The 24,750-nt window shown below is 41.8% G+C and overlaps 1 protein-coding gene across 1 annotated transcript in view; it reads right to left on the bottom strand.

Annotated features, from left to right (window-relative positions):
* Positions 1–20,415, bottom strand: part of KIZ (kizuna centrosomal protein) — a 133,346-nt gene extending 112,931 nt beyond the window's left edge. Inside the window, exons 1-3 of the mRNA XM_039222285.1 lie at positions 20,259–20,415; positions 11,967–12,029; positions 7,572–7,734 (exon numbers count right to left, since the gene is read on the bottom strand). Coding sequence (XP_039078216.1) covers positions 7,572–7,734; positions 11,967–12,029; positions 20,259–20,347 — 315 coding nt within the window. The 5' untranslated portion in view covers positions 20,348–20,415. The remainder of the gene's footprint in view (positions 1–7,571; positions 7,735–11,966; positions 12,030–20,258) is intronic.
* Positions 20,416–24,750: the final 4,335 nt, after the last annotated feature.

Below are 24,750 nucleotides of genomic sequence, written 5' to 3' on the forward strand. Positions count from 1 at the left end.
GGTTGTTTCCTGCTTTCTCCTCTAGGGTGTTGATAGTTTCCTGTCTCACGTTCAGGTCCTTTATCCATTTGAGTTTATTTTTGTGCATGGTGTGAGAAAATGATCTAGCCATGTGTAGCAACATGGATGGACCTTGAGGGGGTTATGCTTAGCGAAATAAGTCAGGCAGAGAAGGACAAATATCATATGTTTGCATGTATAAGAGGATTAGGAGGAACTTAACTGAGGAACAAGGGGGAGAAGAAGGGGGGAAATGGTGGGGGAAAGGGAGAGAGGCAAACCATGAGAGACTCTTGAATGCTGACAAAAACTGAGGACTGATGGATGTGGGGGGGAGGGGGGGATGGGCATGGAGGAGGGCACTCGTGGGGATGAGCACTGGGTGTTATGTGGAAACTAATTTGACAATAAACTATTTGTAAAAAATAAATAAACTTTAACCCCCCCCCAAAAACAAACCAAAAAAAACTGCATTAGGGCTTTATAAAGAATTGTAATGGAAGTCTCAAGAGTCCAATTTAGATTGTTCTCAATGAATCTGAAAAATTCACTGAATTGTAGGTACTTTCCTAAACTAGTGATACAAATAAAAACTGAACAACGTATTTGAAATCAAAAGTTGCTACGGTAAATTGAAAACTGATGCAAACTATAACTCTGCATCCCCTAGGACCACGGATTTGCACCTACAAATGTTTTCTTCTCTTTGCCTTTTATTTATACATATCTCCCACTTCTCTGATCAGGTCCCATTATAGTTCCACAATACAACAGGGTTTGTATTGCGTCCTTTCTGTCTGGTGCTGATTCAGGTCTCTGTTCCCTTCTTGCCATGTGGCTCATATTCTGCTTAGAGTCGTTGTTTCAGGGGTCAAATTTCTCATGGCCGGGTAGCATCTGCCAGTCCACAGCATCTCTAAGGACAGTCCCCTCTTTACACAACTCCCCTAGGGAAATCTATTCTAATGAACCCAAGAGCACTGAATCAACCCATCAGGTAACTAACTTGTTCTTTCCATTACTATATTGCTTCACAGCACTTGGCTTGATGCTGTTCACCTAAATTTAGGAGAACCTTTCTATCCATTTCCTCACTGTGCACAAACAATTTCATCTCAGCTCAATTGATGAAATCTGTTGATGATGATCTGGTGTCAGAAGAGGAGGTGGAGGTCCTGGGATATCTTTCAGGTCTCTGGGATATCTTTCCATGCTCATGACACATCTCATTTTCCATTCTTTCTTTCCTTTCTTCTGTATGCCCACTTATACTCCTTCAAATTCCCCTCATTACATTACCATTTGCCTTAAAGTGCCACTACTACCTTTTTTTTTTTTAAACAGGCTTCCTTCTTTCAGTGGTCTCTTGGATTATATAAAAATTCTTGGTTACAGAACTGAACAGACATTTAAGATCTGCTGGCCCAGCCTCCTCATGTTAGAGTTGAAAAAATGGGTACAGAGAGTTTACATAAATGGTTTGAGTTGGCCCTCAAGACTACAATTCAGTCTTCTATTTTTTCCAGGATATAGGTTTCCTTTTATTATTTTTTAAATGTTTATTTATATTTTAGAGAGAGTGAGGGGTGGGGCAGAGAGAGAGGGAGACAGAGGATCTGAAGCAGGCTCCAGGCTCTGGGCTGAGAGCAGAGAGCCCAGTGTCGGGCTTGAACTCACAAACTGTGAGATCATGGCCTAGGCCAAAGTCAGACACTTAACCAACTGAGCCACCCAGGTGCCCCGCTGGTCTCCTTTTTAGATGCTGAGTTTTTACAAAAAGGTATGGAGGAACACTTATTTGTATTCAACTAATACACATTAATAAGAAGACACTCTGGATGATAAAAAGTGGGATAAGCTACAGACTGCCCTCCAGGAGCCTGAAGGTCCTGCCCTGCCCAGAATGGCTATCACAAGGCTCAATAGGAATTGAATGAGGGCTCAAAGATTTGTTCTCTTCAAATTTTATCTCTAGTAGGCACGTATACCCTAATGACTGAATTTTCAACAAGAATCACATCTTTAAATAATGGCATTATATCTTCAAAGTGCCTCTGCTATTAAACGGAAATGCTCCTGGGAAGGTACAACACAGGATAGAACCAATACCACGTTAGCTCTCACATAGCTGTTCATGTTCCATAAGAGAACAAGCTGAAAAATACAGAATTAATTCTCATTTAAGGGGGGAGTCCCAATGCTTATTGAGTGCTGAAAGAATAGGAAGGTGTTCCTCAAAGCTAACTGAACATTTATTATGTGCCACACTGTGGGCCAGATACTGACAGCACTGAAATAATAAGATGAGGAGCCCACAGTGAGGTGGAAAAACAGACATGTAAACCCTGACAACACTACTAAGGAAGTGCTTACTGAGATAATTATGGCACAGACCTAAGGCAGGACAGAGAGAGAGAGAGAGGCCTTCTAGTTGAAGAAGATACGAGATAATATGGCAGTTTCAAGAAAATACAGTGGTCAGCATGTTTAAAACTCGGTGAATGCATACTAGTGAGTATATGAGTATGTAAGAGAGAGAATATGCACATGACTGGAAGACAAAAGATGGAAAGAGATGGTGGGAAGACATGGGAATGGAGAGAATATTGCATAAGAGATGGGAGCTATGGAGGAGATGGGTGGGGAGAGCAGAGCATGGGGAAAGAGTGAGCAGAGATGGGAAGCAGAGCTGGGGATAAAGAAAGGAGGTGAAGGGGGGCAAGTAGGGAAGAAAAAATGTGCACACATCTGTGTATTTGTGTGAGAGAGAAGTGAGAAAGGACATGTGTGTGTTAGGGGTCATAAGGCTGAGGTGCAGGGTGGTATGCAGGAGACACCAACATCTGGGCTTTATCCTGAAAGGCTGAGCAAGCACTCAAGGACTTCAGGCAGATGAGAGATATAATCAGATGGGGACTCTTCCTGAATGGGCTGACATGCCAGCCTCATGCCTGTCACTTGATGGGGAAAGCTGAAACAGATGCCATGCTCCACCCATGTCCCCGGGGCCCTTTTGGGTGCTCCTAAGTCTCAGCATCCCTGTCTCTGTGCCTAAGAAGCCCATGGTTGATTTCCCCTCCCCTCTATGTCTTCCCCCAGCAGCCTTCAGGGTGCTCAGGAGCCATGTCTGCATATTTCAAATGCTCTGAACCATCTGCCAGGGGTTCCCTGTGGGGTTAAGTTTCAGATGCCCACTATGGTAGTTGGCTTAATAATACACCATTTTCCAGCTATCTGCTCTTCCCTGTTTCACCCCCCTACTTGCCTCCTGACATCCCCTGCACTTCCCAGATGAACCACTTATATTTGAATCCTTGTCTCAGGGTCTACTTCAGGAGAATCCAACCTGAGATAAGCACAAAGGGTACCCAAATAACTGCTCTAAGGCCCAACTGGGGCCCTTCTACAACAGCACTAACACAGGGAGGGGAGTGGAGGTAGGAAGGGGAGAGAAGGACACAATCTTCACAGTACTACTAATATTTACATTCTTGAACTGAGTTTAGTCTGCCTCTTTATCTATCTGACAGGTAGCAATATAGCCATAACACCTTGTCTTCAAAATGACCTGACAGATCAATATGCTTTAAAAGCCCTGAAAAGTATCATAGGCCCCCAAATAAAGTAATTTTTAATTTGTAAAGTAATTTGTAATAAAAGTGTAATTTGTAAAATTAGTTTAAAGGGGTTTTTCTTTAGCCCTTATCCCATTAAATTTTTTTTTTAACATTTTATTTATTTCTGAGAGAGAGAGAGAGAGACAGCGTGAGCAGGGGAGGGTCAGAAAGAGAGGGAGACACAGAATCTGAAGCAGGCTCCAGGCTCCGAGCTGTCAGCACAGAGCCTGATGTGGGGTTTGAACCCACGAACCGTGAGATCATGACCTGAGCCGAAGTCGGACATTTAACTGACTGAGCCATCCAGGCGCCCCAGCCCTTATCCCATTTAAAAAGATTTTAACATTATATAATAAATAGTCTTACAGTCTTACAAAGAGGGAGAAATTCACTTAATTTGGGCCAAATCCCCATGTCTCACACACTGCCTCATTTTGTTTCACTTTCTGGAACTCTACAAATTATTAGTTCATTTGCATCAACTATATTCTATTCAAGGGGAAATACCCCCGGCATTTTGGGGTATTCGGGCAATACACTCCCTCAGAACACCTTTTTCCTAAGACTTACATGCGGTCAGCCAGTGGAGGTGAAGATCTGATACCTGATTCAGGCAGATTCCAGCTTTCCAGGACAAAAGGAAGAGGAGGAACGGAATGGGAAGACAGCGGGACAGATATTCCCTGGTCTGAAACATTGCTTACTGTACAGCTTCCTGAGGTAAGTGATATCACTTGTTTGAGTTTCAAAGATCGCTTCCTGCATTTAGCTTTGGATTCAGGGTGGCTTCCAATGGAGCGCCCATCTTTCCCAATGGTAGCTACATGATCTGCTCTTCTGTGCCATCACAGACTGTTTTCAAAAGGCATTCTTTATCCAAAATTCAAATGCTCTCAATATAAAATTATTTATAAAACATGATTCTCCCTTTCAAATTCCTCCCTCTCACATTTGGCTATATCATGAAATCAATAATTAAGTAAAAAGACATTTGTGTGAAAATAAAAGGAAGTCTTCTATTATTTCCTTTTTTCTGTTGGGAAGGCAAAATTCCCTGCTTTGTCCACCACTTTTATTTTCTCTGTGGAATCTCTGAACAGCAAAGAGATTTACAATGTTGACAATAACAATTATTTTTTGAATGTTAAGTATTCTACTTGAATACAAAGGGAAAAAAAACAACAACCCATAGTGCTGTAGCTAAAACTTGCTATTGTTTGAGCACATCTGATCTCCAGATCTTGGTTTCTAAATACCTTTCCAACCAGAAGGAACCACAACTCCCTGGAAAAGAAGCTAATTCCATGTCTGAGGCAGGGGCAGATAAAGTAAACCTGGAACACGTTGTGCCCCAAAGCAAAGAAGGCTCAGGATTAATGAGGTCAGTTCAAAAGGACACAGAAGCCAATTTGAAGAGACACTCCCAAGAAAAATTTGGGGAAATATGAACAACAAAAAGAATAATTATAGTAATTGATAATACACTAAGTACAAATTCCTAAGTCCATAGTGATACTTAAAAAAAGAGAGAGGAAAGAAAAGAAAAGAAAAAAAAAAGCTCTTCTTTAAGAATTCAATTAATTCTTCTTTAAGAATTCAAGCTAATAAAGAGGAAAATCAAATTAGAAAATCCCCATTCCAAAACCTCCACTATACTGATTCAAGTATCACTAATGGATCCTAAAACCACTAGGTAAAAGGTTATTGAGAAAAAAGATATTCCCAAGATGTCAAACTATCACTCAATAGATTATTTGCTCAGTTGCAAAGGGAATAAAGGTACCTTATAAGAGAGGTCTAGAGCTTGCCATCTTAAACAATGCATCAAACTCAACCTCACTCAGGTCAGACCACTTGATATGACTCATAAGCCTCCTGATGGGATGCAGTAGGGCATATGTAACTTCAGCTCTGACTATTAAATTTAACGAATCAAAATTAACAAAATTAAAAATTCAGTCCTTAGTGTCACAAGCCACATTTTAAGTGCTCAGTAGTCATGTGTGGCTAGTGGTTACTGCATTAGCACCACTATAGATAAGGAACATTTCTATAACTACAGGAAATTCTACTGGGGAGTGGTCTAATCCACATTTCCAGTTAAATGATACCTCAAAGAAATAACCAGTCAAATTCTGAATGTAAGTCATTCTATAGGCAACTAGATTGCCTTCTTCAAAAAGCCAGTGTCATGAAAAAAAAAAAAAAGCAAGAGTGGTAGGATACTAAATTAGATTTAGAAACCAAAAAACCACAATAGCAAATCTAATGTGAACCCTAGTTGCTTCCTAGTCTGGAAAAATAAAGAAAATTTTGGGAGGAACTGGGGAAATTTAAATATCAGGTAGACATTAAGTGGTATTATGAAATCATTATTACTTTTCTTGTGTGTGATAATGGTAGTATGATTATGTAGGAGACTGTGTTCTTAGGAGATGCACACTTAAGTACTTAGGGGAGAAATGTCATGGTGTCCACAGCATACTTCAAACAGCTGAGGAAAAAATGTACACACACACACACACAACAAATATGGCAAAATATTTACAACTACTGCATCTGGATACAGACTATGTGAGTTGTTAGTCCATTCAGGTGGCTATAAGAAAACATTCCTGACTAGGTGGCTTATAAACATCAGAAATGTATTGCTCACAGTTCTGGAGGCTGGAAAGTCCAAGATCAAGGTGCTGATGTGGTCACCTTCTGGTGAAGGCCTTCTTCCTCATTCAGAGCCAGCACCTTTTCACTGCATCCTCACCCCATAGAAGCGCTCCAGAGCCTCTTTTAGAAGGCACTAATCTCATCCCTGAAAGCTCCACCTTCATGACATAAGTCTCTCTCAAAGTCCCCAGGTATAAATACCATCACATTTGGGGGTTAGGATTTCAAGATATGAATTTCAGGACACAAACATTCAGACCACTGCATGAATGTTCATTATAAAAATTCTTTTCATTTTTCTGTGTACTTGAAATAAAGGCTTGGGGTGAGGGAAAACTGCTAGAGAAAAAAAGAGAGGGAAGTAACTAAAGTCAACTTCTCCTGTAACCAGTATTTGGTTGGGTTAACTTAAGCAACAACCCTTGTCCAGCACCAATGGTGAGAGAAAAAAGGCCTAGCCCTCCACACTGGGCATACTCTATGGAGCAGAAGGTGGCCCAGCACCTTGGAGGAAAGGGATGCCAGAATCAGAAGGTTGCAGAGAGCAATTGTTCTAAATCACACAGATGAGGAGTATGAAGTCCAAATCCGTGGGGCCAGTTCTACCCTACCCTCATTCTCTCCCAAAACACTGCCTGATGGGAACAGAGGAGCCCAGACCCCAGAGAAAAAACCCTGTAAAGGAGGAGGTAGGGGCGCCTGGGTGGCTCTGTCAGTTGAGTGTCCGACTTCTACTCATGTCATCATCTCATGGTTCATGGGTTTGAGCTCTGCATCTGGCTCTGGGCTGACAGCTCAGAGCCTGGAGCCTGCTTCAGATTCTGTTTCTCTCTCTCTCTCTGCCCCTCCCCCACTCATGCTCTCTCTGTCTCAAAAATAAATAAAACAAAAAAAAATTTTTTTTTAATAACAAAAAAGTAAAGGAGGAGGTGGTCTCTAGAGAGAACCCTAATGTTGCTCAAATTCAGTCATGAGGCCAAAAAATACCATGTGTCAGGTGCTGTGCCAGCTAGTGACTAGTGCCCATGCATGTTACAATTATTTCTGCAGTAGAATAAGAGACAGATATTCAATTAATTCCTCAAATAAAGTTGAATCTGAGAAAATGCAATTTCAAGTTCCCTAATCAAAATTTGACCACATGGTAAATCATAGAGCAAATGAGCAATTAATCTTATGGATGAACAACTGAACATTAATGACTGCCACTGATCTGAAATTTAGGGCTCGTTACTTCCAGTTTTAGCGAGAGAGAGAAAGAGAGAGAAATAGTACAAAACAAGATGTTACCTTTAGTTCCTGAAGCCTCTTTGTATTTGTAGTAAAGTGTCCAACATGAGCTTGGACACGCTCAAACTGCTTTAAATACTCTTGGTTTCGAGTACGAGCCTTCTTTTCTGATTCGCATATTTCCTTCAGGTATCTTTTCAGCTTCACATACTTCAGCTTAACTCTAGAAAAATAAAAAGAGATTTGTAAACAATGCAGTTAGACACTGACAAATCAAAGGAAGAGAATTCTCTTAAACAAAACTGTTAATAAGACAATGTATTCTGAGATACTTTACCTAAACACCAAAAGCTAAAGGGCAAAATGTACACGCATTTTTAGAGAGAAGAAATTAATGCAACATCACTGAGTATCACATCCAGGCATAACTCTCCTGAGAAATGTATACAAGACTACATTATAACATTCACACAATAAAGACTTATATGGATTTCTTTCTCAAATTAAATGTGGTTTCAAGAGCGGTGGCTATGTGGCCATGGTAGGGTGAATAGCATTAGCATTCTTTTCATGACAGACAATTTCAAAACCACCTACTCATATGGAAATAGAATCAAACTATAAACCACAATCCATAAACATTGAGAAATTCTGAAATTTAAAATACCCAAAAAGCTCTCATTTATATAATATTAAATTTTTTATTAGGAATTGCAGCAACCTACTATATTTAAAACATATTTTATGATAATATATGGACTGTGGTTCTACTCAGATTTTGAAAAATACCTTTAGAGACTCTCATCCAAAGTGTAAAACAAAAGGCACACATTGGGGCACCTGGGTGACTCAGTTTGTTGAGCGTCCAACCCTTGATTTTGACTCAGGTCATGATCCTGGGGTCGTGAGATTGAATCCCATGTCAGGCTCCACCCTGGTGTGGAGGCTGATTAAGATTCTCTCTCTGTCTCCCTCTGCCCCTCTCCCCTACTCCAGCATACTTTCTCTCAAAAAATGAATGAGTGAATGAATGAATGAATGAACAACTAAATGAAGAAGCACTCTGAATGGCTCAAGTTGTGCAGCCCACTCTTCCCACAGAACCAACACTGCTCATTCTAGCTCTTTCTTCTTCACAAGTTTTACATCACAAATACCTGATGTGAAGCATTTCTACTGTTAGTTCAATAAAATAATTCAACATTTTAAATTAAGTTTTTAATTTTAATTCAAGTATAGTTAACACACTGTGTAATATTAGTTTCAGGAGTATAATATACTGATTCAACAATTCTTTTTTTTTTAAATAGTTTATTGTCAAGTTGGTTTCCATATAACACCCAGTGCTCATCCCCACAAGTGCCCTCCTCCATGCCCATCCCCCCCCTTCCCCTCTACCCCACCCCCATCATTCCTCAGTTTGTTCTCAGTATTTAAGAGTCTCTCATGGTTTGCCTCCCTCCCTCTCCCCACTATTTTTCCCCCTTCTTCTCCCCCATGGTCCTCCATTAAGTGCAGCACTCTCAACAATAGCCAAAACATGGAAAGAGCCTAAGTGTCCATCAACTGACGAATGGATCCAGAAGATGTGGTTTTTCTATACAATGGAATACTGCATGGCAATGAGAAAGAATGCAATCTGGCCATGTGTAGCAACATGGATGGACCTTGAGGGTGTTATGCTGAGCGAAATAAGTCAGGCAGAGAAGGACTTAATGGATTCAACAATTCTATACATTACTCAGTGCTCACAGTTTTCATGTTCTGCTATCAAGCAAAACTAAGATGAAAATCACAAAAAAGTTCACCCTCAAAAACAGATTTGCAAAGATGCTGCAGATATTAAAAATTAATCAGCAACAGACCTTAAACCTCTACACCTAGGCCAAAAATTTTCAAGAAATTCTTTATTGTGCTAATAATTCTGTGCTTTGACCTTGGTTGGCTGTCCCCATTTTTCCTTCTGGGGAAAAAAAAAACCTTAAGACTGGTTTTACTGCTGCCCACGTCTGCCACTTTTGACACTAAGTGACAATAATGGAGTTGGAACCTAACATACTGTCTTTCACATGCAGGCACTGGTGAAGCTGCTGGTGGTGGCCAGAGTCCAGCTGGAGTAGGTACAATAGTAACCATGCCTTCTCCACCCAAAGTCTAGTTTTGTTCCTGCCCCACATTAACCTTCAAAGCTCACCACTTCAGTCATCTGCCCATCCATGCAGTCATTCATATATTCAGCACTGTGGATAGGAAAGCCACCTAGCTAGTCAACAGGGAAAACAAAAAATTAGAGGAGTCCAATGCAGTGTGATAAATGCTAAGAGGGAAACTGCCAGGGACTCCTACAGACTGGGCAATGTGACTCAGTTGAAGGGGTCAGGAAGGCCTTTCCAAGAGAAATTAATTTTTAGCTTAGACGTGAAGGATGGGTGAGAATTAACCCAAAACTGGGGAAAGCAAGGGTGAGAAGACGAGGGGAAACACTGAAGCAGGAGAAACAACATGTTGGAAAGCTTAAAGGCAATAATTAAGAAGAATAACAGTAATACTGATAAAAATAGTAACAAATAATAAATTATTAACTCTTACACAGGGTCAGACACTGCTTTAAGGCTCTGTTCTACCATTAACCCCATTTGACAGATAAAGGAATGTAGGTAAAGAATGTTGAAGTAATTGTCCCAACGGCACATGGCTAATTGGTGGTGGGGCTCAGACTGAACAAAGGTCCCTGGCAACAAAACCTATCTGCTTACATGAGACTATGACAGTCCTCATCATGCTTCAGACACTGAAGATTCTTTGTAACATGTTAGTGGAGGCTAGTGAAAGAGGGTGATGATGAAAATGAGCCAGGGGCAAATAACGGAGGGTCTGCCCTCCTCAGAGGGATACTTCTCTTCCGGATACTTCTCAGGCCCTCCTCACATCCTTCTGGCCCAGCTTTTCCTCTCCCAGCCATGGTAGCACCTGGTATCTTGCTTTTCCAGGACTGCTCCTCTGAATTTGCAGCATGGATCTGAGAAGGAGCTAACACCTCCCTGGGTAGCCTTGTCCATTGTGGAGTTATCAATACATAAATGCCCCCCCTCCTCCTTCCCTTGAGTGAACACTTGTGAGGAGCAGAGAGGAAATCTACATGGCTCCTCTGAAGGTCCGGAAGGATGGAGCCTCAGGTGCCCACAGCAGTGACCAGCTTCCAAGCCTTGCTCACGAGTTTTATGTGACCACTTCCTAAAATAAACTATCTTTAAAATAAACCCTTGTCTCAGACTTCTCAGGGGGAAACCAGGTTGAAACAGTCATGTCAGACAGTTTGGATTTTATCCTGTCAGGAGGTGAAAAGAAGGATATTTTTAGCAAATCATACCCTCTGTCTTCCAGGAAACAAGAGGGGAACAAACTCAGCAAACTGATGGCTTGCTAGAAGTCCAGTCTCCTCTCACCTCCCCACTCCCATCACCATTATGACAGGAAGGCACCCCCAAACAGGCTGCAGGGAAAGTCTACACTCTATCGGCTGCCCGCTTAGCTGCAGGCTAGAAAAATGGCAGCTGCCACAGATGCTCTCAGACTCGGGCCCACTTCTGAGGTCATGGTATCCATGACTCTGCTATTCCTTATACTATTTCACTGGCTTCTTGTCTCTTCTAGGACTACTGGGGGCATATCACTGTTCACTGTGACTGGTATCCCTGGAAGTACACTAAATCCTAAAACCAAAGAATAATTTTGCATATGAGGAAATAAATGGACTTGATGGGTGATTTTGTTTTAAAGTCTTCTCTCTCTTCTGGATGAGGTGTTTTCATTTCTCACTCATTTTATGATGTGACTAAATCATAAAATTAATGTTATCATAGCCAGAAAATTTTCATATGAATACTATTGGAGGTAACCACATTTGGCTTAAGGATGAAGTTCAATTTCCATAAAACAGAATTAAAAATATTAAAAGTCGGCTCTTCACATTAGAGTAACCTGGAAAGGATGACATGTATATTATCAATTGTTCATAAGAATTTTCACAGGCATTGTCAAATATCCATGAATAAATGAGACATCACGTAACCCTGCCTTCAACAGTTTGTTGAAAGGTCAGCTATAGTCATTATGCCTTAATCATTACACGGGCTCAAAGTGTTTAAATTGTGATAAAAAAGAGAAAGACTATGATGCATCTTATTCCTCAGATAGTTAAGCAAAATAGATTCCTGAAATACCACAAATACCAAACTGAAAATAAAATCACTTTTATTTTACACAAATTTTAACCAAATTTATTCCCACATTTGATAGCGATTATATTAAATTTCAGTGTTTACTTGAAATGATTATACATTAGATGTAAGAGTAAAAGTACTGCAATTATGGTATCTGTAACATACATTAGGGTTACATTTTTATTAACATATGCCAATTGGTTGAAAAACTGTTCCCACTGTCACATCCTACCTGCATACATCAGACTGATTATATTCATAAAGTTTCTTTTCCAGGTCCAGTCTCTTTTTTTCACTGTAAAAGAGAAAGAAAACACTTTGTGAATAAATTACACTGTTAAGTAATAGGCAGCTAGATTTAGAACATGATCTCTTTTGAAATTATCCTTTGTGAGAATGCATCTCTGGGCTCTCTAGGAAGCAGAAAATGACAGCTGTTTAAAACTCAAGTCACAAAAACATTTGGTAGTCACCATGGAAGTCTAAAAAGCAAAATGCAATATGAAGCAAAAAGATCAAGATTTTCAAGTAAATGGGGGAAATGTACTAAGAAAAGACTGGAAGCCAGGTTCATTCATTCAGCAAGTATTTCTTGAGTGCCAGGATGAGCCAGGCACTGTTCTAGTCCTGAAGACTAACATGGTGAACAAGCTAACCAAGGCCTCTGCTGACATTCTAGAGGGAAGGACAGACAATAAGCAACATAAATATGTAAAATACCACACGGTCAGATTTCTCTGGACAGTGGCAAATGAATGATCGGTGTGCTGCCACGTCAAGACACTGTACTTCCACAAATCCACCTTGGACTGAAGGTTGGGGGCCTGCTCTGCTCCCAACCAGACTCAGGGAGAGCCAAGTCTCTGAAAAGTAGACCCAACCCCATTCATCTTTAAGAAAGATCAAGTTCCCTAACATGATTACTTTGAATTTGGAGAAATGTCTTTTTATATCTTTGTAACATCTTGATTTGTCACTACCATTCCCTGCAGCTACTCCCACTAAAGACTTCTTAGCCTGTGCTGTTCAGGTGACTGCTGGCAGTAAGCTAGAAGACAAACCTTACCCTGCACACCTGTATGCCCAAGCCTGGTAAGAGGGAAGGGAAACTGGGCAGCAGAGGAAGTGGCAATAGCCAAAGCCAAGGGGCGATAGGGTAAAGCTGCTGAACAGGACTATGGATGCTGAACAGCCATCCCAATCCCAGAAAGAGCCTTTGGGGGGTTTAACCACAGGGGGTTCTGTTCTACCACCAAAGTACCAGCTTCAACTGAAGCCAAATTGCTAATCTAAACTAATATTAACTAAAGGCCAAAAGAGAAATCACACACAAACACACACACACACACACACACACACACACACACACACACACACGACTGTGAATCAAAGACAAGGTATCCAACAGAAGGTAACCTCAGGTGGTCTGTTAAGGGAAAGGGGCTGAGCCCACGTTCCATTTTGGAGCTCTTAATTATTAGTTTCCATTTTCCTTCAGATATATTTTCTCTTTTTAAAAAATCTCAAAAGCTACTCTGTTGGTTGCATTATAAGTAAATTTCCTTCCTTAGCATAATCTAGAATGGAAACGACCATTTAACCAAATTCTATTAATGGGAAAATGGGGTCCAAAAGCCAAATACTGAATCTTGGCTTGGGGAACTCAATCTATTCCTTAGCTGGGGTGTGCCCATGTCTAAAAAGGAAAAAAAGATTACAAGAAAAAGGGTCACCTGGGTGGCTCAGTCGGTTGAGCATATGACTTTGGCTCAGGTCATGATCTCATGGATCGTGGGTTCAAGCCCCGTGTCGGGCTCTGTGCTGACAGCTAGCTCAGAGCCTGGAGCCTGCTTCAGATTCTGTATCTGCCTCTCTCTCTGACCCTCCCCTGCTCATGCTCTCTCTCAGAAATAAATAAAACATTAAAAATTTTTTTAAAAAGATTATGAGATAAAAAATTCATAGAGACACCATTTTTTTAAGTAGTAGCTATACACAGATCTTTACTTTCTCATCCCAGAAGAGAAGTATAATTGCTTCCATGTTAGAAATTTTTATTAGTCGCTTTTTCCTCGTCTAAGATTTCATGTTCAATAGGATACTTAGTTCATATAGATTTAATGACTGGGTAGTGAGCTAGTTGTCACTAAATTACAAAGACAGACCCTAAGTATATCTATAACTTTGTACCCCTGAGGTTGTGTTTCACTTCGATGCTATTCCTGCCAAGAAAGTGTGATCAGAGTCTGGTCATAAGGAACCATCAGATGGACCCAACTTGAGGATCACTCTCTGGAATGAAAGCTGTACTCTATGAAGCTGTCAGGAACAAAAGATAGGGAATGACTGAGGAATAGCTCCAGACTGGAGCTAGGGAGCTAAAGAGACATGGCAACATGGGTACACAGATGAGAGCCTGGACCAGTAAAGAAAAATCACAGCCTTGCAACAGTTGGCAAAATGGATAGGTGGTGAAATTTGATTGGAGTCTATGTACTGGTATCAATCAGTGTTGACTTCCTTACTGGGAGAGTTATAGGGTATTCATATTAAGGGAACATCCTTGTTTTTGGAAATAGACACTTAATTTTTAGGATTAATGGGGCATCATATTGGTAGTTCTCAAATGGTTCAGAAAAGACTAATGCTTTTAGACAGGTTGGCAGATAGACAAAAATAGAAAAAAAAATGGAATGAAATGTTAAGAGTTAGGGAATCTAGGTGAGAGGAATACTAGAAGTCTCTGTCCTATACTTGCAACTTTTCTGTAAGCTTGAATTTAATTCAAAATAATTTTGGGACGCCTGGGTGGTCTGATTTTGGCACAGGTTATGATCTCACAGTTCATGAGTTCAAGACCCGCATCAGATTCTGTGCTGCCAGCTCAGAGCATGGAGCCTGCTTCAGATTCTCTCTGTCTCTCTCTCTCTCTCAAAAATAAATGAATGTTAAAAAAATTAAAAATCAAAATAATTTTTATGATTTATTTATTCTTAAATAGTTTATTGTCAAGTTGGTTTACATATAACACCCAGTGGTCATCCCAACAAGTGCCTTCCCCCATGCCCATCACCCCACTTCCCCTCCCCCAACCCCCATCAGCCCTAGGTTTGTTCTCAGCATTCAAGAGTCTCTCATGGTTTGTCTCTCTCCCTCTCTCCCACTATTTTCCCCCTTCTTCTCCTGCATCATCCTCTGTTAACTTCCTCCTAATCCACCTATGTGTGCAAACATATGGTATCTGTCCTTCTCTGCCTGAGTAATTTTGCTCAGCATAACACCCTCTAGTTCCATCCATCTTGCTACAAATGGCCAGATTTCATTCTTTCTCATTGCCATGTAGTATTCCATTGTATAAATATACCACATCTCCTTGATCCATTCATCAGTTGATGGACACTTAGGCTGTTTCCATGTTTTGGCTATTGTTGAGAATGCTGCTATGAACATTGGGGTACATGTGCCCCTATGCATCAGCACTCCTGTATCCCTTGGGTAAATTCCTAGCAGTGCTATTGCTGGGTCATAGGAGAGTTCTATTGTTAATTTTTTGAGGGACCTCCATACTGTTTTCCAGAGGGGAAAATCAAAATAATTTTTAAAATTCACCTATGACCTCTAGTGAAAAAGGACCACAGCCTTTTGGAAATCCATCACCTCCTATGCAGCAAGTTCTTTTTTGTTGTTGTTGTTGTTGTTGTTGTTGTTACATTTTTTAAAAAAATATTTATTTATTTTTGAGAGAAAGAGAGAAAGAACGTGAGTGGGGAAGGAGCAGAGAGAGAGAGAACGACACAGAATCTGAAGCAGGCTCCAGGCTCTGAGCTGTTAGCCCAGAACCTGATGTGGGGATTGACCTCACAAACCGTGAGATCATGACCTGAGCCAAAGTCACCCGCTTAACTGACTGAGCCACCCAGGTGCCCCACAGCAAGTTCTTTTCAATCATGAACATAAAACTTCTTTGTTCCTGCTCTATTTTTAGTACATACAGACATCTGCAGAAAAGTACAGACATACTTTTCTATTATAACACTATATACGGTGAAAGACTGAAAACACTGCCTAGCCTTCTACTCCAGACAACATGATGCTAATCTCATTAACTTTTAATCACAGGCCCTTTTCCCAACCTCCTTGTCCACATTGCAGAGCTTCTGAATGCTGTCTTTCTTTTTCTTTCTTTCTTTTTTTTTTTTTTTTTTTAATATTTTTATTTATTTCTAGGAGAGAGAGAGAGGCAGAGTGAGCAGGGTAGGGCCAGAGAGGGAGGGAGACACAGACTCCGAAATAGGCTCCAGGCTCTGAGCTGGCAGTCAGCACAGAGCCCAACGCGGGGCTCGAACCCACGAACCGTGAGATCATGACCTAAGCGAAAGTCAGATGCTCAACCGACTAAGCCACCCAGGCGCCCCTGAATGCTGTCTTTCATTTCTAGTTTAAATTTAAGACTTAAATAAGATATTTACCCCAATAAAAAGCCACAGAGGGAAGCCTGAGTGGCTCAGTCAGTTAAGTGTCCGACTTTGGCTCAGGTCATGATCTCATGTTTGTGTGAGGCTCTGTGCTGATAGGTCAGAGCCTGGAGCCTGCTTCAGCTTCTGTGTCTCCCTCTCTCTGCTCCTCCCCCTCTCATGCTCTGTCTCTGTCAAAAACAAATATGTAAAAAAAATTTTTTTAAGCCAGAGAAAGGTTTATGGGGATGATCACTTGCAACCCCTGCATACTAAATCTTTATTTCAGAATATCTGAAACACCAGCCCTGGGATGTATATCTATAGCTTATGGTTTCAGTCACCTGTACCCCTCACCTGGACCATTCAAAGGTTTATTGTTGTTGCTATTTTAATGTTTATTTATTTTGGGGGAGAGAGAGAGAGAGAGAGAGAGAGTGTGTGTGTGTGTGTGAGCGTGCAGGGGAGGGCAGAGAGAGGGGGAAAGAGAGGATCCCAAGCAGGTTCTGCACTGTCAGCATGGAGCCCAATGTGGGGCTTGAATCCACGAACCATGAAATCACGACCTAGGCCAAAATCGAGTTGGAGGTTTAACCACAGAGCCACCCAGGTGCCCTGTTTTTTGTTCTTGTTTTTGTTTTGAGTGAGTGAGAGAGAGAGAGAGAGAGCATGCTCACACATCGGGGGAGGGGCAGAGGGAGAGAATCCTAAGCAGGTTGCAGACTCGAGCCCACAACAATAAGGTCATGACCTGAGCAGAAACCAAGAGTCGGATGCTCAACCAGCGGAGCCATCCAGGCGCCCCCGGACCATTCAAAGGTTAACACAACTGGGTAGTCCTTAGAGCATAGCCACATGGTTCCCTTTTCTGCTTTTAAGCCACTCGTTATTCTGTTTTTGCCTCAACACCAACTTCAGCTTTACTCAACTAATATCTAAGAATCGATTTCTAGACTATTATATCTCACTCTGAATCAATACTGGCATTGAAAGAACTAGGGCTGGTTAATGGGCCTTTTGAAGGGATGTTTTTATATAATTATAAGAGTCAATTCCACTCACATGTTTCTACCATGCTTGTGGCACTACACACACTGTAACAAGTCACTTCAGCAGGCTCTTTAAGATTCTATGATTGATTTCACCACAGTGCAGAGAAAACACCATATACAAAGAGGAAAATATTAAGACTATATAAGTACATCATCTATGTGTGACTACAACTGAGACAATCTGGGCTAGAAATACACCACTTACAAGGGAAAGGCCCAGTTATTAGACCAGCAAAAACCACAATGTCCCAGCTCTAAAAGGGCCAGGAAAGGGCAAGTTTTTTTCTCTCCCACCTCCAGGAAATTTCTGGACTGATTAAGCGCTGTGATGACCCAGGGATGCAACTTTTAAAAGGACTCTGAAGTTTTAGAATCCTTGTGGTCACTGAGATTGGTTAAAAAACAAAACTAAACAAAACAAAAAGCAACTACATTCAAATGGTCAAATAGGATATAAACAATGATATTCATTACTTGTTGCTTTGCAAAATTAGATTCCTTTTTTAAATGTTTATTTATTTTTGAGAGAGAGAAAGAGAGTAAGAGAGAGAGAGAAAGAGAGAGAGAGAGAAAGAAAGCATGAGTTGGGGAGGGGCAGAGAGAGAGGGAGATACAGAATCTGGAGCAGGCTCCAGGCTCAAAGCTGTCAGTACACAGCCTAATACAGGGCTAGAACCCACAAACTATAAGATCATGACCCGAGTTGAAGTCAAATGCTTAACCAACTGAGCCATCCAGGCATCCTGCAAAACTACACATTTCAACTTTTTTAGTATGAAGTTTGTTACTAGAGAAAAAAAAAAATCTATAACCTTACCTTACATATAATTCAACGCTCCTCATTTCTGGTGAAGAACTAAGGTTCAGAGAAGCTGAAAAAACTATTCAAGGTTCCACAACTGTTTCTAGACTAGAAGCCAACTTTCCACATGTCTACTGCAGTTTTTCTTTACGCAAAGTTATTTGCCTCTGTGCTTACTATGCATTGGAGATAGTTATGGACTTTTCAAATGAAAGATGAATACACACTGCAACAGATCTGTACTGACTTAAAAAAATTTTTGAACCTCCAAATGCAGAACCGTGAATAGGCTATAAAATTTGACTTGAATTCCTTATATAATTTCAACAGCCTCACCTTGCTTAACAGTTAAAACATTAAGTGTTAAACATAAAGTGAGTACTAATCATTACACAGTTATTATACCATAAGGACTATAAACAGCCAGGTGTTCCTAGCATGGAAGCAAAAATGATAACTCACAATGAACTTACTTCGAAAAGAATGCCATTTGAATCATTTTAGAATTAGAAATTGGGGCACCTGGGTGGCTCATGGGTTAAGCACTGGACTTTGGCTCAGGTCACGATCTCACAGTCTGTGAATCTGAGCCTCATGCCAGTTTCTATGCTGACAGCTCAGAGCCCGGAGCCTGCTTCAGATTCTGTGTCTCCCTCTCTCTGCCCCTCCCCTGCGCACGCTCTCTCTCTCTTAAAAATAAACAAACTTTAAAAAAAGAAATTGGGCTAAAAAATACAAATAACTAAAGGCCTGAGGTAACTGAGCTATTATTGTAAAAACACTTTGGGTGCACTAATGTGCAGAGCAGTGTCTTGTCTTTTAATTATAAGGTATGAACAGACATTTAATACTGTCTTTGAGATATCACACTTTTCACTTTTCCTGGTTGACTAAAAAATGGTCATGATTTAGTGACAATGTGAGGCTACAGTGTTGTATGTTGTATACAAGACATTCATAACAGCTCGATCCTGGCTGGTTGACTTTGGGATTTCTGCCATTCACTCAACAAACATTTGGCAAGCCCTTCCTCCACCTCCTGGAATTCTCCTGCTCAGCAGGGAGCAAGTTACTTAAGCCACTTGTCTACAGTGTTATAAAAATATAAAGATCACATAAATTAGGGAATGGGCTGATCAATACTTGCCACATGGAAGGCACTGCAGGAAGTGATTTTCTTTAAGTTGGAGGTGAGGAGGTCCCTGGAGTGGGTGAGTGGCAATATTTCAGAAAGAAAATAGGATATAGAAAAGGACTGAGGGATAAAATATGGTGAAGACAATTAAGGAGGCCTGTTGTGGATGCTCTATAAATATTTGACAAGAATTAAATCTAGGATAAGATGAATATATTTCCTTTTCATAACCACTTACTCCCGCCTTTACATGTAATTATTGTTGTCATTTTAGAATTGTCACACACAAAGCTCTCCTCTTCACTGAAATGATTTTGTAACTTTTAACATTCATTAAACGCTTTATCAAGTGATCCAAATATCTATTTCCTTTCTTGTCAACTAATGAGATTTCCAACTCCAACTAATTTAGCAGCTAAATAATAGTTCCAACAACTTATCTTTTATGCAGTTATTTATAGTAAATTGCTTTATAATTTTCTCTCTGTGCTCTTAGATCTAGCTGTTTTCAGTGGCTCTCATCTTTCATGTCTTAATCAAAGTATCATGAACCCTCTGGAAGCTGGACTTCTGCTGTAAATTTCACCTCTTTGCTGGAAATCTGGCCGGCCCTTGTTCCTCTCCAAAATGTCTCTTGCATTTAAACAGAGCATATGTTTCACACACACACATACACACACTCCCCGCCGGCGTTCCTGGACCTGTCATCATTGATGCAGTGCAGCTGTCAGGGTGGGATGACAATTTGAAGAGAGACAGGGGAGGAGGCGTGTAGAAGGGAAAATAGAGAAATTCACAAGGCGTGATTGAGAGTGACAGGCAGGAGAACTCCCACTCTCACTTGTGGGCAAATGCAGTGATGCGGCCGCATCTTCCGGCGGAGACCTCCAATAAAGGCAGTGAGGCACGGTATTTGGTAAACTTTGTCCTCCAGGCCCCATTAGGAACTTGGGGGGGAGGGGTCGCGGGCGGACCCGGGCCCCGGAAAACACGGCCCGGGGAGTGGCAAGGAACAGGGGTTAAGGCACCAGCTAACCCTCGGCTGGGCCCACTCCCCGCCCCCGTTCCGGGTAGGCCGTACCTGTCCCGCAGCCCGCGCTGGAGGCGACCCAGCCTCTCGTAGTATTCGGGGCTCGCCAGAGGCGCTGAGGATGCGGAGGCCGGGCGCATGCTGGCGCCGCCGCGCTCGCTCCGCACCGCCAAGGGACTGTCTGGTGACCTGGTTGTCCGATGCGACGGCCCCACCATGCACCGCGGGTAAACAGGGCGCGGGCCGCCGCACAGGGGGCGGGGCGGAGGTCTGCAGGGACGGGGGGGGGAGGCGGGGCGCCGTGGATGGGCGGGACAGAGGGCCGCGGAGGGGCGGGGCGGCGTGGAGGGGCAGGGCCGACTGCCGCGAAGGGGCGGGGAAGGAGGCGGGGCGTCTTGTAAGGCTGCGCAGGCCGTCTCCAAGGAGACTGGCAGATGCTCTCTCCGGGCCTGTGGCCAGGCAGGAGGTGGAGTGGCCGCGGTGCCATGGCCTCTCCGCCCGGAGTCTGCAGTCTCCTTTTCCTCTCACCCTTCACAATTCCCATGAGAGACACCCTAACCCTGCCCGAGGCAAGGAGCTCCTGTAAGGGACGAGTGAGAAGCGGTCCTGACTACCAACCCCCTACCTCGGTAGAGAATGGGAGGGTGGGGGGCACCGCTGGGTGGGAGCATTTCACTTGATTTTTAAAAAATGTTTATTTTTGAGAGAGAGCGCACGCTCATGAGCGGTGGAGGGACAGAGGGAGACAGGATCCACAGCAGAGAGCTCCATAGGCGGGTCGAACTCACAAACTCTTGAGATCATGACCTGAACCCAAGTCGGATGCTTAACCAACTGAGTCACCCAGGTGCCTCTCACCTCGTCATTTCAGCCTCTCACCTGATCATTTTTGCCTTTGGCATCAGACTGCATTAATTTTCTAAAGTTCATTGTCTCCTTCCTCCCACCAGCTGTCCCACTCTTCTTTCAGGATTTCTGAGTGCCAGGCATTGTGCTAAACTTTTCCTACCACACTTTTTAAAAAACGTTTTATTTATTTTTTTAATTTTTAATTTTTTTTAATGTTTTATTTATTTCTAGGAGAGAGAGAGAGACAGCGTGAGCAGGGGAGGATCAGAGAGAGGGAGATACAGAATCCGAAGACAAGCTCCAGGCTCTGAGCTAGGTGTCAGCACAGAGCCTGTCGCTGGGCTCAAACTCTCGAACTGTGAGATCATGACCTGAGCCGAAGTCTAACACTTAGCCAACTGAGCCACCCAGATGCCCCTTTTCCTACCACACTTAAAAGCAGAACAAAACACTACAAAAAGACAAAACCCAAACTACTAAGCAACTGCACTCAGTCCTGACAGTAGAACAGCCCCTCACTTAAAAGTCCATGCTGACCCAAGGATGTGTTTAATGCTGGTGACATTATTGGTTGATGAAGAGGGAAATCTTGAGAACTAGTTGCTTGTGAAGCAGACACTGGTTTGTGCAGACGAAGCTCAGTGTATAAACACTCTTCTCTGGTGAATCCTTCTGCATGGATTCTGGACCCAGACTACCTGGGCTTGAATCTTTTCTTCCTCTGCCCAGCTGTGTGACTGCTGGCAAGTTACCCTCTTGATGCCTAGATTTCTTCTTGTAAAACAGAGAGGCTATAGTGCGGGTCCCACCTATGCCACTGTTATAATAATTAATCAATGTGGGTAATGTTTATAAGAGGGTCCCACACAAGTTTTTATCATCATCATCATCTTGGGGGATAAGCTCCCTGAAGAAAAACAAACATTCCAAACTCACAGGGCAGAAGAAAAGGAACTACTACAGTATAATGTTTCTTTATTCTCTTATTCTTCACTTGGTTTATTTTCTCAGTCATTAATTTCACTTATTCTTAGGTGTGACTTAAGCTAGTAAATTGATCCTTAGCAAGAGAGATGGACCACTTAAAGGCTGGCAATATAAAACTATGATGTTACTTAGCCTTCCCTTCATATTTCCCAGGTCTAGGGCAAGGATGCATGGAGGCCTCTGTACCATCTCTTGAAGTATTAAACAATTATAAATCATGATGGCATGTTGTAGATAAACTATATTCTCTCCTCCAACCTTGACTAATAATGTACCTTCATAAAAACCTGGAAAGCCACAGGGGAATTTAGTTCTGTGACTCCTTCCCCAACTTACCCTCTTATCTACCAACCCCAGGCTCAGTCCTACACTGTGAGAGGCTCCCAATACAGGCAGTAATGTGTCTTCCTTACTACAGTCCACAAGTCCCACATCTATTGTCCACCCCCACCTTAGTCTCTTCTTGACTATGCATCAAGCCTGATGGTGAGCACACAAGTGATAATCACCCTCGCAGGAAGGATCCAGGAAAGAGATCTTTAAAGGTCTTGGAAAGGAGATTGGGCCCCTTTGAGCAAAGAATGTTGGTGTGGTAGGGACCTGGAATGTGTTGTAGAAGAGTGTGTGTACATATGAGCTTCAGGCAAGCATGCATCCTGGCCTTGGGGCCACTTTGCTTTGTATGGAGTAGCATGGCCAATAAAGAGCCAGAACAGGCTCTGTAGTTCACAGAAGCTGGGGGAGGGGCTCTCTGGCCTGGGTACTAACATTCCATTTTTTAGTTGTTGTATCTAATCATTGCACCAGAGTCATTTCATGGTCATGTACAAATGTTTATTTTGCTGATTTTAGTGCAAACTACATTTTGCCGCCACTCTGGCAAAAAATTGCATATTTTTAGCATATTTTATTTAGGTTCATTCTCACCCAGGTAAGTTTTTTAAAGGAAAAAAATCACTCAATTAATATAACTAATTATTTTCAGCAAATACACAGAGTAAGCAGATGAAGCAGTCACTTAGCATCTCAAATTTTTATTAGGCCATTTTAGGGGAGCCTAAAATTAAATATAATTAAACAGTAAATAGATAATTCAGAATAATTACAATTTGCATTTTATGGTTAATTATTAATGACATATGACAAATCTAGATTCAGGACCTCCTTTATTAATAGCACATAGCAAACTAAGCACATAGGAAACTAAGTGAATATTTCTAGAATATTTATGCTAAAATTATGCATTCTAAATGGTGATACTTTTAATAAATGCAGAGTTTTCACTTTGAATATTTAATTTGCCAGAGCACTGTCTTTTAATATTGTTCTTAAATCCATTTACATTAGCAGAGCTGATTTCTATAAGAAGCTCTGCTTTTACTTACCTGATCTACAGGCCAGCAAGTCTGCCTAGGTGGGCAAGGTTTCCTATAAGCTGCAGAATGTCTTAGGTGGAAGTTAGAGAGAATCTAGTCACCCTTTATTTTTTAGAGAAAGAAAAGTATTCAGGGCAGGTAAGGGACTTGGCTAAGGTCACACAGCTGGCAATCTGTGTGATATCAGTGAATTGTTCTAAATATGGGTCCCCAAGAGTCCCACTAAGCAAACAGCAAAGAAAGCCAGTGTTTTATCCCCGTAGTCATGGATCTTAGGGTGACCCAAATGAAATTGCTGCTTTCGTAAGCAGATCAACAAATGGAAAATTGGTTTTGGAAATATGTTGAAATTAGATTTTGACAATTTAAAGTTTACCTTTTTAAATGCCATTTTAAAAATGGATCCCGTATATGTGAGTCAGTAACTACTTGGATATTATGGGTTTTTTTTCGTAGAGCTGCCATACTAAAGTACCCCACACGGGGTGGCTTAAACAACAAAACTTTATTGCGTCACAGTTCTGGAAGCTGTAAGTCTGAGATCAAGATGTTGGCAGGATTGGTTCCTTCTGAGAGCCATGAGGAAGAATCTGTTTCATGCCTCTCGCCAAGCTTCCAGTTGGTTTCTGGCAATCTTTGCCATTCCTTGGCGTATAGATACATCACTCAGGTCTACCTTCATGTTCACATAGTGCTCTCCCTGTGTACATCCATATCTCTGAATGTCTCCTTTTATTTTTTTTAATTTTTTTTAATGTTTTTATTTATTTTTAGGAGAGAGAGAGAGACAGCGCGAGCAGGGGAGGGTCAGAGAGAGAGGGAGTCACAGACTGAAACAGGCTCCAGGCTCTGAGCTGCCAGTCAGCACAGAGCCCGACGCGGGGCCCGAACCCACGAACCGTGAGATCATGACCTAAGCGAAAGTCGGACACCTAACCGACTAAGCCACCCAGGCGCCCCCGAATGTCTCCTTTTATAAGGATACAAGTCATACTGGATTAGGAGCCCACACACCTTCCTCCAGTATGACCTCATCTTCATTGATTATATCTGCAATGACCCTAGTTCCAAATAAGGTCACACACTGAGGTATTGGAAATTAGGACATCAACATGTGAATTTGGGCAGGGGTCGGGGGAGAAACAACTAAACCTACAACAAACAGCAACATGGAAAAGCATTTCATTTTTTGCAATCACTATGCAGAAATATTAGACCTTATATCGTATGCTATGAGAAAATTCAGTTTTTGAGAAAAGAAGGTAAGAGATTACCTTCTACCTCCCAAGTAGAAAGTAAGAGAAAAAAAAGAAGAGAAGGTAAGAGGAAAG

This window comes from Hyaena hyaena, unplaced genomic scaffold (genome assembly GCF_003009895.1).
Source record: "Hyaena hyaena isolate Hyena2069 unplaced genomic scaffold, ASM300989v1 scaffold_1103, whole genome shotgun sequence".
NCBI lineage: Eukaryota > Metazoa > Chordata > Mammalia > Carnivora > Hyaenidae > Hyaena > Hyaena hyaena.